The 19,082-nt window shown below is 41.6% G+C and overlaps 1 protein-coding gene across 5 annotated transcripts in view; it reads right to left on the bottom strand.

Annotated features, from left to right (window-relative positions):
* Positions 1-8,050: 8,050 nt before the first annotated feature.
* Positions 8,051-19,082, bottom strand: part of smad2 (SMAD family member 2) — a 39,359-nt gene continuing 28,327 nt past the window's right edge. For 4 of the 5 annotated variants that reach the window (XM_061259363.1, XM_061259362.1, XM_061259361.1 and 1 more), the window contains 6 exons: positions 18,506-18,580; positions 18,165-18,218; positions 15,640-15,852; positions 13,979-14,116; positions 10,794-10,938; positions 8,051-10,469 (listed from right to left, as the gene is read on the bottom strand). In XM_061259363.1, coding sequence (XP_061115347.1) covers positions 10,346-10,469; positions 10,794-10,938; positions 13,979-14,116; positions 15,640-15,852; positions 18,165-18,218; positions 18,506-18,580 — 749 coding nt within the window. In that variant the 3' untranslated portion in view covers positions 8,051-10,345. The remainder of the gene's footprint in view (positions 10,470-10,793; positions 10,939-13,978; positions 14,117-15,639; positions 15,853-18,164; positions 18,219-18,505; positions 18,581-19,082) is intronic. The other variant, XM_061259364.1, reaches the window with a different exon arrangement.

Here is a 19,082-nt window from a genome sequence, read left to right as displayed (position 1 = left end):
ACGTCAAGAAGGACAAACTGTGCGATTAAAATTTGAAATGCGTTTTTTGAAAAGTCCATGAAATGGTCACTGCAAAGACAGCATGTTAAAATAGTTGTATGTATAAATGTTTTATGTTTAAGCATATTCTATTATGTTCCTTGCTAAATAAATTAGTCAAGAATGAAAGGTACGATAGGTAAGTTTTTGTGTTAAAACATTGTAAATCCCTTCCTATCATTGAAAAAGGCTCACTGACTCACCCTCTGGCTGTGTTTATAGTTCTTAAATTCGGGTTTCAAAGTGTACATTTATCGGGCCATCACTCTATATGAAAACAATTCAAGAGTTAATTGGTTGAAAACTACACAAACAATCAGAACGCCATTGGCTGTGGGGGCTTGTTCAGATTGTTTGTGTAGCTGCTCAAATTGCGCTCCAGACAAGGGATCACTGAAACTGTATAATATGGCTTATTATAGAAACGAAGTCTGCATATCTAGTTATAAAACATGTGGTTTCAGGTTGTTTGTTGTTGCATTTCCTCTCTTGACCATTAGGAGTCCGAAATTACCTATTGTACCTTTAAACAAACCCTTTTGTTTAATTGTCAACAAATTATCTTCAGGCTCATCATCCTGCTGTGGTAGTCTTCTATGTATGGTAGACTCTACACCTGCATCCAGGAGTGTTTTTGATCTGCTTAGAGCATACTCTCCAGTCATCCACTACAGTGTTCTTCCTTGGTCTACTGAGCCTTTTGACATAATTGAGTTCACCAGTTATTTTAATTTTTTATTTATTTTAATTTGAATTTTTACTAAACTGTTGACTCGGGTATGCCCAGGGTTTTTGTTCCCGTTGATTGATTTTCATTTCTGAGCCTTATGATGGCCTGTTTAATTTGCATTGCCATCTTAATCATGTTGTCACACCACAACAACAAGCTCGAAAAACTATTGCAAAGTCTAGAATTAAGACTAGATATCGACAGCTCTCCTCACAATGTAAATGAATACACCTGCCTGTCAAGTACTTAGTACTTATAGTACCTTAAAATGGGAGTGGGACCGTGTACACTAGGTGCTGTCATTTCTAAGCAATAGCAATAATAGCAATAATTCTATATCGATGAAAATACAGATATAATATATAAAGCTGACAGTCTGCGCTTCATCCTCATTGTCACTGTATCCTTTCAAACTCAAAGTGCATTACATTACATTACATTATTGGCATTTGGCAGACGCTCTTATCCAGAGCGACGTACAACAAAGTGCGTACCCATAACCAGGGATAAGTTCCCTGAAAGACCCTAGAGGGAAGTACAATTTCAACTGCTACCTGTACAACAAAGATAAGGACGAGGGCCTTTTTTTTTTTTTTTTTGAGAACAAAGAAACAAACAAACAGAGCAAAAGTGACCAAAGTTAACTATTCAAACACTGCTTACCTAGCCAACTAAAAATACCGATACACAAAGCAAGTCATAGAGACAACAATTAAGGTTCACAGGGAGGTAGGGAGGGATGGGGAGAGGTGCTGCTTGAAGAGGTGTGTCTTCAGCTTGCGCTTGAAGGTGGGGAGAGATTCTACAGTTCTGACCTCAACGGGGAGTTCGTTCCACCACCGTGGAGCCAGAACAGACAGTAGTCGTGAGCGTGATGTGGAGGTTCGGAGAGGAGGATGTGCCAAGCGGCCTGTGGAGGCTGAACGAAGAGGTCTGGCAGGGGTGTAGGGTCTGATGATTTTTTGTAGATAAGCTGGGGAAGACCCTTTAACTGCTTGGAAGGCTAGCACCAATGTTTTGAATTTGATGCGAGCCATGACAGGCAGCCAGTGGAGGGAAGTAAGCAGGGGGGTGACGTGTGAGTATTTGGGAAGGTTGAAGACCAGACGAGCTGCTGCATTCTGGATGAGAGTGCTAGAGAGTGCTAGAGTACAGAAGCAAAATGACGAAAATATATGTCACTGTCCAATTAATTATGGTGGTCACTCTACACGTACATGCATACTTACACCTATCTACTTACACCTATCCACAGGTATGTTCTTGATGCCTTTCAATGAATCTGATTTGCTTAATATTTCATAGATTGGACATGCAGCCCTCTCCACCATGTTATAGACATATTGCCAAAATGTCCCAAGCCTAGTGACCTACCTCAACCCCCATATGCACAACACCCACCTACTTACTCCTGGTCCATAAGGATTCCCTCAACATATTTATTTTCAAAATCAGCTCTTAGTTTCTCTGTAGATATCAAGCACACACACATGCACACAAATTCATACAGACACATGTAAGCACACACACACACACACACACACACACACACATTTGGGGAGGGGACAAAACAGATAAATCGCTTTGCATCACAGTCTGTGGGCCACTTCTATAATCCATCAATATGATCAGAATAAGACTATCAGAGGACACAAAAACACAGACCACAGGCAGCAAGCAATACTCATACTGAAATTCGTCTGTATTGGAATGAAAATATTAGTGACATCAAGTGGCGATTTGAAATGCTGCACTTAGGAACCTAAATGGCTAGGGTAGGAACTTTATTTGGGGAAGCCTTAGTTTGACGTACACTCAGACAAGAAGGTGCACTGTTATAGGAATTTAATTTATTAGAGAACAATGTGGTGTCATGTTCATGTTCTGGAAACAATCTATCCCCTTCCATTGTACTTTGCCCCAAAACGGCATAATCTGTAATTTAATACATATCTTTTGATTCATGTTAATTTGTAACGTGATGTTATTTAATATTTATGTAAAACTTGCATTTCGCAAGTATTTGTTTGCTATATTAATATTTTACCTGACTAGCTGACTAATGTACTTACCTTAATACTTGCTACACCACTTTTTTAACTCAGCACTTTAATGCAAGAAATTAAACATTGCAAAACAACATCAATATGTAAAGTAAATGTAAAGTACAATATAAAACAAATAACATTATAGCTAATAATACAAAAATACAACAAAATGCAAATAGGCAGAAAAGTGTAATGGTAGACTTCCCTGTCAAATCATAACAAGCCTTGACTTCTTTGTGGCAAAATCATCAATAACAGCATCAAATGACATTTTCTGACACATCATGGTTGATGCTGAGTCCACTGGTAAACCTCATGCATGTCTTAATCATGCACACACAGGCAGAGAAAATTGTTCAGCCTGAGATCAAAGGCTACTGTACTGACAGCTAGCTAAATATTACAGTGCATGCAGCAAAGGCAGTCGTTAGATTAAAAAAAAAAAAAAAATGATGGCATAAAATGCTAAGCTTTTTAGGCTACACGAACCGTGCACAGGATAGCTAGTTGCTAGCTAGCTAACTGGAAGAACAAGCTCAAGGTACATTACAGTCATGTCATCAAATGGGGCATAACCATATTGTGATGATTTTCCATAACAAACCAATGTAAGCAGTAGACCTATTATGGAGTTAAACTGTCTGGCTCCTACCAGATGCAAATTCTACCGGTAAAGACAGACTAAGGCTTTGTGAGCTGGGAGACCTGCTACTGGAGTTGTAGGTGGCAAAGCAAAATGGAAACTTTCCCGGCTTAACTTACCTTGACACAGCCAGAGGCATAGGCCCAATCGTTGAAAAACTGCAATTCATCTGCAAGAGAAGTGGGTGTCTAGGTTCTAAATACAAACAAGTAATGCTGTCAGTTTTCCACCTTTCTCTTTCTCTTGGATTTTGTTATGAGAGAGGCTAAAGCTAGAAACAACCCCAATTTCAGCATGAGTTTCTTTTCTGCCACACTGAAGAAAGGCAGGCTAGTAACATGCGGACCTCAGTCTCAGTTGAATGTGAATGTGTCACCCACGCATGTCACACAGAGCACTTGACAGAAGGTCCAGGGCCCCCTACATATAATAAACCACATTCCCCTAAAAGGTGCCAAACCTTAGATGAACGTAAGAAATTCCTCAGGGAGAATTTCATTTGTAGTTGTTTTCTTTTATACCACCCCTGGACAAGACTTCCTAACAATAGGGTTTGCGCTCACAAACGCCTGATGTCACTCCATGGTAATCTGGAGGAGCCTGAACTGATGGATCACTTAATGGAATTTATGCAAAAAACCATGAACAACAATCAAGCTGAACTGGCACCTCCACTGGAAGATGGCAGGGAGTGCTGATATCTCCCTTCATTTGGCGTGTACCACCCACAGAAACCAGGTTAGGTTCATGTAGGGTTTGATTCCAGCACGCAGTTTGATGGTGTCTCTTTGAATTATGTGTTACTCTCAGGCCTGGATCTAAATAATAGTCTCCTGGGAGTTTCAGAAAAGAATAGTGGCAGTGAACATAGACATTTACTGCTTTGTGGTCGAAGAGAAAAGCCGAGATTGTCAGGATACCATAAAAATCTCAGTAAAGATGTAACAGGCTACCGAATGAGAGTTCGCGGTTTCAGGAATAGTCCTTCCCCTGCAGTGGCCATTTTCAGCATTTGCAGTGAGCTGCAAGAGAAGGGTAGAAACAATATGGGAGCGACATGCAAGGCTTCTTGGAGCAAGATCTCTAAGTGGATGACACTCTTTAAGTTATTTCCTACCAAGGCGGAGGCTATAGATGTCCTGAATAGAGTGCAGGAAATTCTGTCACTTTCCAATCTCAGCTTTCACAGAATTGCCTTAAAAGGCCAAAGTCATGGAGTCCTTTTCTGAAGACGATAGGGCCAAGGACCTCAAAGACCTGGATCTCGCAAGGTAGCCAAGGAGTAAGTTGGGACATTGTGTCAGACATATTTAGATTCCACATACCAGAGAGCCAAAAGCCCTTCACAAACCGAGGCATTCTTTCAGCAGTGAAATCTATTTGACCCTTTAGGGTTCCTGGCTCTGGTAACCATCCAAGGAAGACTGCTACTGAGAGACCTGTCCACCCAGGATTCAGAGTGGGTCACCTTACTTCACGTGTCTCAGAGCTTTGCCAGTCTGCCAGATCAACAAAGTTGAGACGGCTGGCACTTTTGCAAGAAAGGCCTCTCTGAAGCACAACTAACAAAAGCAGAGCAGATCATATTCTCCAGTGCACAAAGGGATGTGTATTCGGAAGAGTTTAAGTGCATTGAGGCAGAATGTGACATTCCCACAAATAGCCCTCTTAGGGAGCTTCAACTCGTGGTAGATAGCAATGGTCTACTGAGAGTGAGAGGCCATATCACTCAGTCTCAGCTTGGAAGGAATTAGACAAATCCTCTCATCATCCCATGCCGACAAAACATCGCAGCCTTGCTCATTCGTCACCATCATGAGTCCGTCATGCGTCAGGGAAGACACCTCACTGAGGGAGCCATCCCAGCAAGTGGTTTGTGGACTGTGGGAGTGAAGAGGCATAAGTAGTGTTCTACACCGATGTGTGATCTGCCAGAAGCTGCGATGAAGGATAGAGCATCAACACATCTGACCTACGGGCGGAACGCTTAAGAATGGACCCGCCATTCTCCTGAGTGGGGCTTGATGTTTTTGGACTGTGCAAAAACTGCAAGAGATGGACAGCATTATTCACCTGTATGTGTACACAAGCTTTACACATTGAGGTTATTGAATTCATGACATCATTAAGCTTCATAAATGCTCTTAGGAGGTATTTTTCGATCAGAGGCCTGGCAAAGCAGTTGCAATCCTACTGTGGCACTGACTTTGCCAGTGCCTGTAAAGAGCTTAAGAGGGATCCACACTCCTCACACTCCTCACACATGGGTGGCTTGATTGGTGGCGCGGTGCCTCTTGGTTGGAATGCTCCTTCAACTTGGTAAATCACAACTTACCCACAATGTGTTGCGTACAGTCATGGCTGAAGTCTGTAAAGATGTGTATAACAGGACACATCTGAGCAACAAGAAACACCTGTTTTTGACCTCAAACTCAATTGTCTTCAGTGTATAGCAAAAACAAAAGAATTGACCTTGCTGCTCCAAAGGGCACTGCATCGTCCCAACTCGCATGATGAAAAATCTGACTTAACCAACATGATTTTAACATAAACTTCATTACAAATAGGCTACTGATTACACAAATGTATGCTATCAATGGCAACCGATGTAAAGTGCAATTATGAAAAAAAAACCAAAAAAAAAACAAAGAAAGAAACCCATTGCCGTGAATGTTTTGGTACATCCCATAAAACAGGCCAACCAGTGATTGACATCATCTTTGTTGTTGTATTTGGTACACAAATGTGACCTTGCACTCGTAACTACAATATTTTAAAAAAAGTAATAAAAAGCTGCATGCTGATCATTTGCACATATGAAGGTCGCTACTGCCCTCTGATGAAATGCACAAGCATAGCACTTAGTGGGGTGCAGAAATTTGGCCACCCCTGGTTTTAATTTGTGTTACAATGAAACTGTACATGATCTACAGCAAACCTGAACTGTAAATGGTATATGAGACCGTTCTGCAAAGTTTAAAGCAAGATTGCCTTTTATTTTCATTTTGTACCGTTTATAAATCATTGTTTTTAAAAGGAAAAGGGCCCTGTGCAAATGTTTAGATTATGAATTGTTACTCTTTAAAAAGATGATTACTAAGGCCAAGCCCCAGGTGATTTACTTGTTATGACTTAAATGAGTCAGGTCAGTATAATTATAGTCAGTATAATTCTAGGGCTGAACTTTTTATTCTGAAGTAACTCCATACCTTCTAAAGTATCCAACTGCAGTGGCTGTTCTGTCTGGTGTTAACAACCACTGGTTCCTCAGTTATGGTTAGAATGATTTCAGAATGAAGATGGTTCATTCACCAGGTTTATTAGAAAATGGAAGATAAAGGGAGCAGTTGAAGTAAAGGCAAGGTCTGAAAGACCAAGAAGGTCCATCAATCCAAAACACACTGTTCCAAAAGAACTGTAATGTAACATAAGTATAAAACAATAGCGTATCCACATTCATACATCACGCTTTAGGATAAAATACTTCCGCAGAGTTTGCACTCGTTTTTCTACGCATGAAAGGAACATTCGGGAGTTCTTAAATGTTCCGTCTCGGAGCTGGAAGGAGAAGTTAACAGGTTGGAATGTCCTTAAAGATGGCAGACCTCCATCAATCTCCATGTCAGGAGCGTAAGAGATAAGCGGTTACAATGAGCCCACGGTCTCATGTCTCTCGGACAAATGGTTCAAAAGTTATGAACTTTCAAAATTTTATAGCAGCACCACTAGGTGAAACTGATGCAATCTTCCTGCAATTGTTTGAGAGATAAGCATTTCCCCTAGACAAAAAAAACAAACAAATAATAAAACATAATTAAACGATAATAAAACAATAAAGAGATGGTGTAGCAGGACGTGAGAGATGCAGAAGATACTGGAAAACTTAGTAGTGTGTCAGAATTAAAGCAGTTCAGCAAAGAAGAGTGGGCTAGAATTCCTCTACAGTGATGTGAAACACTGACTGAAGTTATAGGAAGCATTTGGTTGCACTTATTGCTATAAAGTTATAATAAATTCAAGGGGCAAGTATGTTTTCATGGGTGATTTGGGCGTTAGATAACTTTTTTCATGAAATGAAATGGGCATTTAAATATATTTGTGTTCACTCGTGCCCTTTGTCCAAGATTACATTTCGTCTAAAGCCCTAAAACCATGTGCGACAACTACGCAATAAAGGAGGATACCAGGAAGAGGGTGAATATGTTTTCATGGTACTGTAGATATAAAACTTGCAGGGCTTACTGAACAGGCCCTCACTAAGGGGTTAGAGCACAGAACTACAATCATTTACCAATAATTTGATATGGGGAAAATGATTATATTTAACAGCAACATGGCATTTCAACAAAGTTATTTTACAGTAATATGGAAGTAGTGCAATGAAGACTCATACAACTGTACTTTGTATACATTTTTGGTACTTCAGCATTGTGAAGGTTTACTTGCCGGTGTGCGTTTTAATACAATACCAAGGGCTTAGCCTTGAGAAGGCAAGCTAAAAAGCAAGATGCAGAAAAACCAGCCCTTTTGTTGAATGCACTGTAGTCAAAGCGTACAGTTCTTCAGACAATAACAGCCAGACATCCAAGGTCATGAGAATAAAAACCTTTATTAGTGTATTCATGAAGTCTGCATATGCAACACACCTGAAAAGCTTATAGTCTGTAATTCGACTGTTCTACCAATACATCCCTCTACTGGTAAAACAAGCGCACCAACTGTTAAATGCTTTGCCAAAATTAAAAATAATTATATACACACATATGTATGTCTGGTCCACGTTCAGTTGTGTTCGGTTTCCTTTCCTCACTGTCTTCAATAGCAAGCAGGATACTCTCGCTGTGTCTATGTGGCCACCGAATCAAAACATTAACACTGGCCATGTCGTTTTGTTCTCCAAATCTAAACTCACTAGTTGCACTTACAAAGTACAATCACTAGTGCAATAAGATCATCAACTCAACAAAATGGAAGAGGGAAGGTGGGGGAAACAGACGTTTTAAAAAATCCTGCCACTGCTATTAAATGCGAAGAATGACAGGGCGAGATCACAGTTGTTAGTATGTTGTACATATATAGAGACGCGCGCACAAACATCACATCCTCCCGCAGAGGAGCCTGGCTCTAGTCCTTCCCAATTCCAGCTGATGGAACACTGCCGAGTTTCCATAACATTTGACATTTTGTTGTATTTTTTATTTTTATTCTTTTTTTTCTTTTTTTCTGTTCCCCGGTAAGCACCCACGGGCTTTGGGGGAAAATTATTCGTAAGAGCATGGAGTGAAAGGGTTTCAAAAAGCCACGCCGCAACAAAATGAAGAAGCACTGTACTGCACTTCATGAGCAACATGACCAGAAGTTACACAGAGTTTAAAAAAACAAAAAAACAAAAAAAAAAACACTATTCTATGTAGATTGAGGTTGGAATAAAAGGCATTTTAAGTTCTAGTGGCCATAAATTTTATTGCACCCGTACATTTTTTCCATTAGGAAATGTAAATAATTACTTCAGGAATTTATTTTTTCGTATCAGGGGCAGTGTGCTGACCAAGGCAATGGATTTTACTGGAAACGGACTTAAAAGTGAGAACCCACAACCCTACCACAAACCTAACCCTAACCCACAGTAACCACATGTACTGGGAATGAGTCACGCTTTCATAGATTGTGAGGCTCTTCTTAAAAACAGGACAGTCTAAAAAATATTCAATTTCAATAAAAAGTGAGCAAGCTACAGAGATTTTAAATATATTTATATATAAAAATACATGAGAATACAAAAAGTAGATAAAGAAAAACAAAAACAAAAAAGATCTCGCCAGTGTAGGATGATATTTGCCATTACCCTCAGTTATCCTTCAAGCTATTAAGAGTGAATCATTAAAGGTTCTAAAAGCGGTCTTCACCATATTCTGCATGTCTGGCCCTGGTCTGACTGAAATGTGACTGGACCCCCAAAGACCTGTAACAGGTGTGATGTTCACCTAACATGCCCAATAGATGACAGGATAAGAGAGCACTGGAAAAAAGGGACAATGCCACACACTGACCAAAGGCCCAAATCATGGTCACGGTCAAGTCATGGTTGTTTCTGTACTTTATTTTGTCGTTAACATTCCTATCTGTTCATCAATAAGTGTGTCTTATAACAGCACACGTCTGGAATAAAAAGGCAACATTCTAAGAGTGGGGGGGAAACGGGGTAGAATTTAACATTTGTATAAAAAGATGGGCCTGAATTTTGCATTCCTTTCAGAGAAATATTAAGATATCGAAAAATCATGGCTGCTATCGTTTAAACTTAGCTTCAAAGCAAAAGGCTTCTGTTACTGAATTAATTTTGTGGGACAGAAATATTTTGCAACAAAGTAACCCCTTGGTCCAGCTGATAAATAATACAACAGGTGTGCAGCTCTTGCACAATTCTGCACAGAAAATTGTTATACTTCCGTCAACAGAAAATAGTCAAAACTATAATACTGTGTCAAATATCAAACGTCCTCCGCTATGGCTCCCACCCTCCCCCTCCCCAAGTCTGCAACAATGAGTCCCTGGACTTCTCAATCAGGATACATTTCATTTGGACTACTAATAAGATTCATATTCAGGGTTTTTGGGAAAATAATTAAACAAGGTGCATGAAGCTGATGGGGTCAGCAAGTGCCATGTTCTATTCTGAACAGTGAAAAAGTCTGTGTGAGTTTTGGGGTTTTGGTTGGGGTGGAGGTGGGGGGGGGGGCAGGGTCACAAATACTATGAAAGACTGGTTATATCAAGTGTTTTTTTTGTTTTTTTTTCCTTTAGTTGTTTCTTCTTTTTTTCTATTTCGTCTGTTCATGGTCACACGGGGTCGGGGTGGGGCGCGGTTTGCTGTCCCAGCTGCGTTTATGACATGCTAGAACAGCGCACAGAGGGAGAGCCCATCTGGGTCAGAACTTTATCCAGCCACTGCAGGGGCCCGTTCAAGTGCAGCTCGATCCAGCAAGGAGTGCTCGTCACAGTCTGTCGTCTGCCAAACAAGAAGAATAAAAACAGCATTAACAAAAATAACCTGCCATTCACAGAACATGCAGTGGTTGAGGTTGGCCAACTGTATTCATTTTAGCACAAATGTACACATTTTCATCCTCCACTGTCTGCTTCAAGAAGACTGAATGGGTCTATGACACTATATGACACCACAGTGTCTCTTATGGTAGACTCCTGTAGTACAGGTCATTTCAAGGGACAACCTCATTACCTTGTAAGGGGGCAAGAGTAGGCAGGGTACTACCACTCCAGACCACTGTCCCCATTAATAATATAACCATATTATATCAATCTTGGCTCTCACCTGTACTCAGCTCCCCAACCTTTGACGAAACTCATTCGAATAGTACACATCCGAGTGAGCTGGTAAACGGCCTCAAAGCCCTGGTTCACTGACTGAGCCAGCAGCGCGGCAAACTCCTGGTTGTTGAAGATCTTCAGATTACACCCTGAGAAGGGGGAGGTCAGAGAGGAAATGCATCTACGTTAATGTCCATGTCAACTTTCAGTATTGTCACTGGTCATCAGTGAATGTCATGATGGGCATGCTTTTGGTCCCATTCATATGCTGTAACATAAATTTAATAAGGACTCAAGACGGTATTACTTTACGATGATACACTGGCAGCCTGTGTCTCCCCAATACCCTGCTTGTCTACTTGTGTGTGCTTTTCTAAAACCTCCTTGGGCCGATTCTGGGCATGGGCCTTTTTTATTTTTGCACCGTCTCTGAAAAGCCTGTGTACAAGACACTGAACTCATATGGTCTACGGTCCAATAGAAGGAGAGCAAGAGGAGATGAGTATGGATTGGCCACTACAGTGGTGAGCTAGGTTTCAGAGAGTAGCCTTGGTGGCTAGCCAGTGTTTGGTTACATTAATTAGCGGTCAAGTTATAAGCCAACTAAATTCAGTTTTGTGCATCAGCTGGCAGGTGGTAATAGAGGAGTCCCATGGCAAAGCATTACTGCTGATATTTTTTACGAGTTATTGCCTCTCCTGGGCAGAGCGCTCACGCCTAAATCCAAAAGACTCAAGATGTCTGATGAAGAGAAGAGCGACAGTGGGAGTATGCGTGCTGCTTCCAGGCAGGCTGGAGCGGACAGTGGCTAGCCTTGGTTAGCTTTAGGCTAGCCACTAACAAGAACTAAATACTAACATGAGGAATGTCAGTTGAATACTAACATGAGGAATGTCAGTTGAATACTAACATGAGGAATGTCAGTTGAATACTAACATGAGGAATGTCAGTTGAATACTAACATGAGGAATGTCAGTTGAATACGAACATGAGGAATGTCAGTTAAATACGAACATGAGGAATGTCAGTTGAATACTAACATGAGGAATGTCAGTTGAATACTAACATGAGGAATGTCAGTTGAATACTAACATGAGGAATGTCAGTTGAATACTAACATGAGGAATGTCAGTTGAATACGAACATGAGGAATGTCAGTTAAATACTAAAATGAGGAATGTCAGTTAAATACTAAAATGAGGAATGTCAGTTAAACAGTCATTGTGGCTAAATGGCTTGTGTGGAAAGTGACCAATAAAGCAGATGTTTTACTAATCATATTAGACCTCGGTTTTATTAGCTCTTCATGGCACTTGCTATCTAGCAACGGAGCTTGCCAGAAAGCTACCAAGAGCTAGCCAAAACGTGAGCCACAATGATCTTGGTGGAGTAGGCAGGGAGTAGACACTTTGTGTGTGTAAATGGGAGTGAGTGAAAGAAAGAAAAGCATAGTTTGCCTTTTATCCCAATGGCTTGCTGGGAACAAATGTCTGATGCATCATTTCAGTCAGGCAAAAACTGTACCAGGCACTCGGTCTTCACTGCTATCAACCTATTTCCAGGACTACGGCACAGCAGTCCTTTGCAACGACTCAAATAGAAGAACAGTTGAAGATTATTTCCTGACCTTTCATTTTAAATTAAATGTCACAAGTGACTATGCCAGAGACTGGTGGTTTGGTATGGGGCCTTCTGTTGAGCTAAAGCAGCATCAGGTAGCATCTTGTACCAAAGGGACCTTCCAGATCCTTTTCTTTCCTTAGGCATTCTGATCAACTCATTTGATCCTGATCAAAATCTAAAATTGTGAAGTCAGACAGTGATTTATTTCTGATGGAATGCCCCTTTACCCAAAGCACATTTTAGTTTTCACTGCTTTTTAGTCATTGGCCAGCGTGCTTGCTTCTAACCACCACAAACTGGGGAAAGAGTGGAAATGGCAGCTTTGAACACACCTTCCCCATGGCACAAAATAACTTCAGTTGGTAAGAGTGGAACCCTTATTGAATAATATATACATTGTGCAGCTGCAGAGATGGCAGATCAGTGTAAGCATCAGTATTTATTTTACAATAGGACGAGGTCATGCCATTTCAGCCACCAAAATATATTCAAAATAACTCAACTAGATGAGGGATGACAAGTTACCTGAGCAATCTGTACAATTGCTTTGGAATATTACATTACATGTCATTTGGCTGACGCTTTTACCCAAAGCGACTTACGCTACAGGCTGCCCCAGTCATGTACCTTAACCACTACACTACAGGCTGTCCCAGTCATGTACCTTAACCACTACGCTACAGGCTGCCCCAGTCATGTACCTTAACCACTACGCTACAGGCTGCCCCAGTCATGTACCTTAACCACTACGCTACAGGCTGCCCCAGTCATGTACCTTAACCACTACACTACAGGCTGCCCCAGTCATGTACCTTAACCACTACACTACAGGCTGCCCCAGTCATGTACCTTAACCACTACGCTACAGGCTGCCCCAGTCATGTACCTTAACCACTACACTACAGGCTGCCCCAGTCATGTACCTTAACCACTACACTACAGGCTGCCCCAGTCATGTACCTTAACCACTACGCTACAGGCTGCCCCAGTCATGTACCTTAACCACTACGCTACAGGCTGCCCCAGTCATGTACCTTAACCACTACACTACAGGCTGCCCCAGTCATGTACCTTAACCACTACACTACAGGCTGCCCCAGTCATGTACCTTAACCACTACGCTACAGGCTGCCCCAGTCATGTACCTTAACCACTACGCTACAGGCTGCCCCAGTCATGTACCTTAACCACTACACTACAGGCTGCCCCAGTCATGTACCTTAACCACTACGCTACAGGCTGCCCCAGTCATGTACCTTAACCACTACGCTACAGGCTGCCCCAGTCATGTACCTTAACCACTACACTACAGGCTGCCCCAGTCATGTACCTTAACCACTACACTACAGGCCGCCCCAGTCATGTACCTTAACCACTACACTACAGGCCGCCCCTGGCTTCTCAACAAAAGCTCAAGTTAAAATACAAAGCTGGTTATCTGGTTAGACTAATGAATGTATGGTAGCAGCTGTGTCATTCAATGTAATAAAAGCAGGTATTGTGGGGTGTACTGAGAAAGACCATAAACGCATGGGTCTACACGCTTCCGGACAGTTCTCCTCTTACCTGGAGGGATCTTGCAGACAGTGGCAGGGTGCCACCCATACCTCTGATTACAGTTTGGACTCTGAACAAAGATGGCGCTGTCACTCAGACATTCAGCAAACACCTCCCCGCCGATGTAGTACAGCCTCACGCCTCTTCCTGTTGTGACAAATACAGTACATCACTTCCTGTTGTGACAAATACAGTACATCACTTCCTGTTGTGACAAACACAGTACATCACTTCCTGTACGAGCAGTACACCACAGAACTGTGTTAGAACTACCGAGCCGTCTGCGATGCGCACACAACGTTACGACTACAGGCAGAAACATGGCCAAACAGACGACGGAGCAGCTGTTATGTATAAATATATAACAACTGATTAGAATATCTTTTTTAAATCAGTTGTTATATTTTGTTTATCTGTTGATAATAGGTGGAGAGTGAGATGTCAATCCGACTTAATAAATGTGATGAGTACACTCTTCTCCGTTTTGTGTTGATCCTTTGAGAGAAGGCAGTTCACTCTGAATGGCAGGAGCACTGTGATAAATGTAAACATGTTTAATGGGCTGCCTATAGCCGTGGTCAGTTTTTATCATCTCAAAATGGCCGAAGTCAACAGGTAAAGCATGGCAGGAACAGGAGTTAGATTTTCACCAGGGGTGATGGTGGGCTTGCTTCAGCAAACAGCCACTGCAATATACCACAGCCCAGAGAGAGTTATTACTTCAGTTGCCAAATATAATATAGATTCACACAACCGATTAAAAAGGTGTTTTTATTAATATTCTTGTAGTGACATTAATTTACAAGAACATAGTTCTCAGCTGCTTGCCAGGCGCCAGGCAGTTGCAACATGAGTGAACTTTTGTTCTGTCAGTTAGTGAGCAAACAAGAGTTTATGCGTTATTGATGTTTATTTGTACGTTCCCATTTTGCAAACACTGCCAACATCAGTGGAATCATGTTGAGGGACGTGGACTAGTTTATTTGGAGAAGGTGCATTGTGTGGCTCTCGGTGCCCTGTCTCTCGTGCTGCCCTGCCTCTTGCAGATTACGGACACATCTCTCTCTCTCTCTTTGGTTTCTGGTCCACAGAGAAGCCGGGTCTGTGTCCCTGCTTGCTTGTAAATCCTGGGCAACCCTGTTGCAAGCTGATAGCTGGCGCAACATGCATCAGTTTTTCATTTTGACTTGCGGCTAAGCTGTCCTTCAAGAGCGATACTTGAAATTGAAACCGTAAACAAAATAGTTTAACTTGTATATAACAACTAACCATCACCGAAACTCCAATTACTAGCACACAACTGGCATTGTAGACTAATAAGAACATAATTCTAATGCAAGACACAGACTGAGACGTGTAGCGAGTTCCATGAAATTGATACACGACATTCAACACCCAATTGAAGAGTGTACACGCATGCAGCTACGTTAATATTCCTCTCAATATTCCTTTTGGAATAACAGAGCCAGCCTTAGCTGCAGCATGCACTTTCCTGGGCAGCCCTGAAGAACTGCCATCATATTTGTGATACTGGCTTTGAAGAGACACCATTTTATTTCTCTTCCTGCAAATGACAGACCAGGACCCAGTGCATTCTGGGAAACCTGGACAGCGGGCCTGAGGCAGTCGGGGGGGCGGGGCTGAGGCAGTTGGGGAGAAAGGAGGCCTACCTATGTGCCTCCGGGTCATCTCCACGGTGGCGTTCCGGTTGACATTGGAGAGCAGGCCCAGGCAAAAGCGCTCTGAGTTTGAGGGGTCTGTGAATCCGTCCACAGTGAGTGAGGGCTGGGAGGCGTGGAAAGTCTCCCCCACGCGCTGGTTCAGCTCGTAGTACGCTATCGAGCACCAGAAGGCAGGCTCTGAGTAAGTCACTGGCTGAAGATCTACAAGGGGAAGGGGAATGGAGGGAGGAATTGTGACATATATTTCAGTAAATTGCAGAATTTACAATGTTTAAGACCTCGCCATCGTCACTTTGACAACGTTGACGGAAACATTTGTATCGTGGCCCGGTTATCAACAGCTTCCCTGCTGAAGACAGGACAGCAGATTCAAACGCATGCATCAAAGCCTCCAGTTCACAGTGACAGACAGGAGCAGCTAAGCACATCGGTTCACTGTCGAAGTTCCAAACAGAAAACATACTGACAAGTGCTATCAGCACGGAAGAGTTTACCGTCTTTGGTGTTCTACAGTGGTGTTGCGTTTCATTTCATTTGGTTTGCCTCTGTGGTCGGAACCTCGTAAAAATGATTACGAGGCTCCTATAGTAAGGGCAGTCATGTTACATTCAGGCTTGAAACAGGCAGCAAAGTCATTTGAAGCAAGATAGGTTTAGGGTTTGCTCTTCACACAACCACCACCAGGTGGCAAAGGTGAGGAAATAAGGTACATCGCCCACCGCAGCTCTTATCCTCATTAGCACTGGCATCTCGGATATAACTTTTGAAGATTTAAATCAATCGTATAGTGGGACTTTTGGTGTTTATGGATGGTGCAACAAAAAGTTTTGCCGCTGTAGACCGTAATTGAATGTTTACATTTTTATCGTTCTACAGACCAAGCCAACTGCTAAAAAGCGAATTGTATAGGTTAGCCTAGTGCTATTGACTTATGCCTGCTACATCATACTAACCCCATATGGGGACCAGTAAAGGCCAAGAACTCACTAGGACTTACTTCTTTTAAGTTTTATCACCACTGCCGTGAAGTAAAGAGGATAAACTGTATTTTCTGTGAGAAACGTATTTTTTAGTTCACGTGCACACACAGAAGTCTACATTCAAAAGCTCCATTTTGCCCTCCCTACATGAACAAAATTTTGTATCACACTGTTGTTTGTTTTATGTTACAATGTCACATTAAAAGTTATTGTGGCTGATGCATTTATAACAGGTGGGGGCATGTTGGAACATTTTTATACAGTCTATGGTTGGAACTCAGCGTTCCAACGTGCCCCAGCTGTGCTAGTTGTACTCCAGCTTGGTCACAGTTTCTGCTTGCTCGTGACATGTGTCACATCTATACAGTCTTAAAGCCCAAGACCGTGATTTAAATTACAAGTCTATGGCAGTCACTTATCAGTCAATTCTAAAATGCTTTGGTGAAAAAACATTATTTTCATGGGGTTAACACAGTTTTCTTAATAACTCTTGATGAAGTCTTCAAATCGTCCTGCCACTCACACATAAGACACGCGTTGCTATAGTTCATCAGTGAAAGTGAACCCATCATTCTTCCAAATGCAACTATGCAAAAATCCCATGTTTCAAACATGTTCGTTTGTGTTCCCTAAATCAAAGAATACTCATGAATAAAATCATAAATTGGTATCCAATTCTTTGTACACCATAAAGTGCAAGTGGTCAACCTCACAGGATTTGGGAATGCAATGGAAATATTTATTTGTTCATGATTATGCACTGTAGCCTACGTGGCATTTATATATGAAATGAGAGGACAAATAAAGTTTATTGTATGAATCACTAAATCAGAGGCACTCATAAAGATAACATTAAAAGGTCTTGTTGTTAACAAAAAACGCATTCCCTTCTAAATGCTCTTCTTACAAAGATGGCATGTTTGTTGACAATAGCTGAGCTCATTTCTGCTGTCCATATGATTTCACCAGGTGGTTTATATAAATTACATACGTTATCCTCCTAAAATACCCTTAAACCTGGGTTTTCGCTTAAGACTTAAGTGTTGTCTATTTTCTACCAGGGTTGTCCGCATTCTGAGAAAGAGACAGAAATTGCACCCCTTACAAAGAAATCCATCTTTAATACTTTTTTATCTGAGTTATATATATAAAAAATAAATTAAAAAAACACAAACATGATTCTGTTTGTTTCAATCTGGCGTGTATTTTGGTACTGTTGCTTACTTCCAGAAACTTAAGACTTTTCAGCTCTATAATGATAATGCAAGCTCATCATGATCAAAAAGGGCACTGCTGCCCCCTACTGTCAGAACCTACAGGTACGTCAGACCGCTGCGGATTAGTGCGCTAAAATATGCCACCTGGTGGAGGTTGTGCGAACAAGTAATTACTGGGGGGTAAAAAAAAATTAAAAAACCCTAAAAAACTCCTGCTGCCCAGCAGATCTCCTGAGGCAGAAGCGCCAAATGAAAGAAGAAAGCACTCTGACATGTTCTCTATGTGCATGTGCATAATGAGCAGGTAAGGCCTTACCCATGCTGTGATTGACAGGTGAGAGTGTACTAGGTGACAGTTCTGCGGGAGAACCTGGAGAGGTAGGAGAGAAGACACTTTTACAATTCAGAACAAAACTCTGCACAGTAAGCAAGGCGCCACTCTGAAATGGTTAAACGAAAGGTTGCACGAAAATACAGCCAAATAATTTCCAGTAAAGCTTTGGAGTCCTTGGCTTGAATGTGAGACAGGGAACCAGGACTTTTGGATTCTCCCCTCACCCCAGCCTCCAGCCCAATTCCTTTCATTAAAGATATTCAGGAAAGATTTACCGAATGTAAAAAAAAATAACAAATACATAACATGAAAAAACAAAGTACCTGTGTCCATACTTTGATTCATCTGTTGGTCACTGGTCTCTCCATCCTCACTGATGTATCCAGGGGGTGGGGTCTCTAAGGGAGACAGCACAGAGGTGATAACGACGAAGTACACACAACGGTCGACGCTGAATCAATCAGCCATTGCTCAAACATCACTACTACCCAGATTCCTCCATGAAAAAGGAATAAATTGTGGTACTGTAACCGCAGTTAGTGTGGTAGTCTGATCTCCCAAAGTTACATTACATTACATTATTGGCATTTGGCAGACGCTCTTATCCAGAGCGACGTACAACAAAGTGCATACCCATAACCAGGGATAAGTGCGCTGAAAGACCCTAGAGGGAAGTACAATTTCAAGTTGCATGGGAGATACTTTGGGCATTCCATATTATGGGGTAAAAATGGGAGAACAAATTATATAGAATTTAAAAACTATTATCCCAACTACCTCAAATGACCTTAAACAGCAATTAAAACCTAAAAATACTCCACCCTATATGATAACTGGGGGACAAATTCCCTTTAAGCCGAGCTTTAGAGTGCTGACACATACTAAAACGTTAATGGTTCA

Source organism: Conger conger, chromosome 11 (assembly GCF_963514075.1).
Source record: "Conger conger chromosome 11, fConCon1.1, whole genome shotgun sequence".
NCBI classification, from domain to species: Eukaryota; Metazoa; Chordata; class Actinopteri; order Anguilliformes; family Congridae; genus Conger; species Conger conger.
This window is presented reverse-complemented; position numbering and strand designations above follow the sequence as displayed.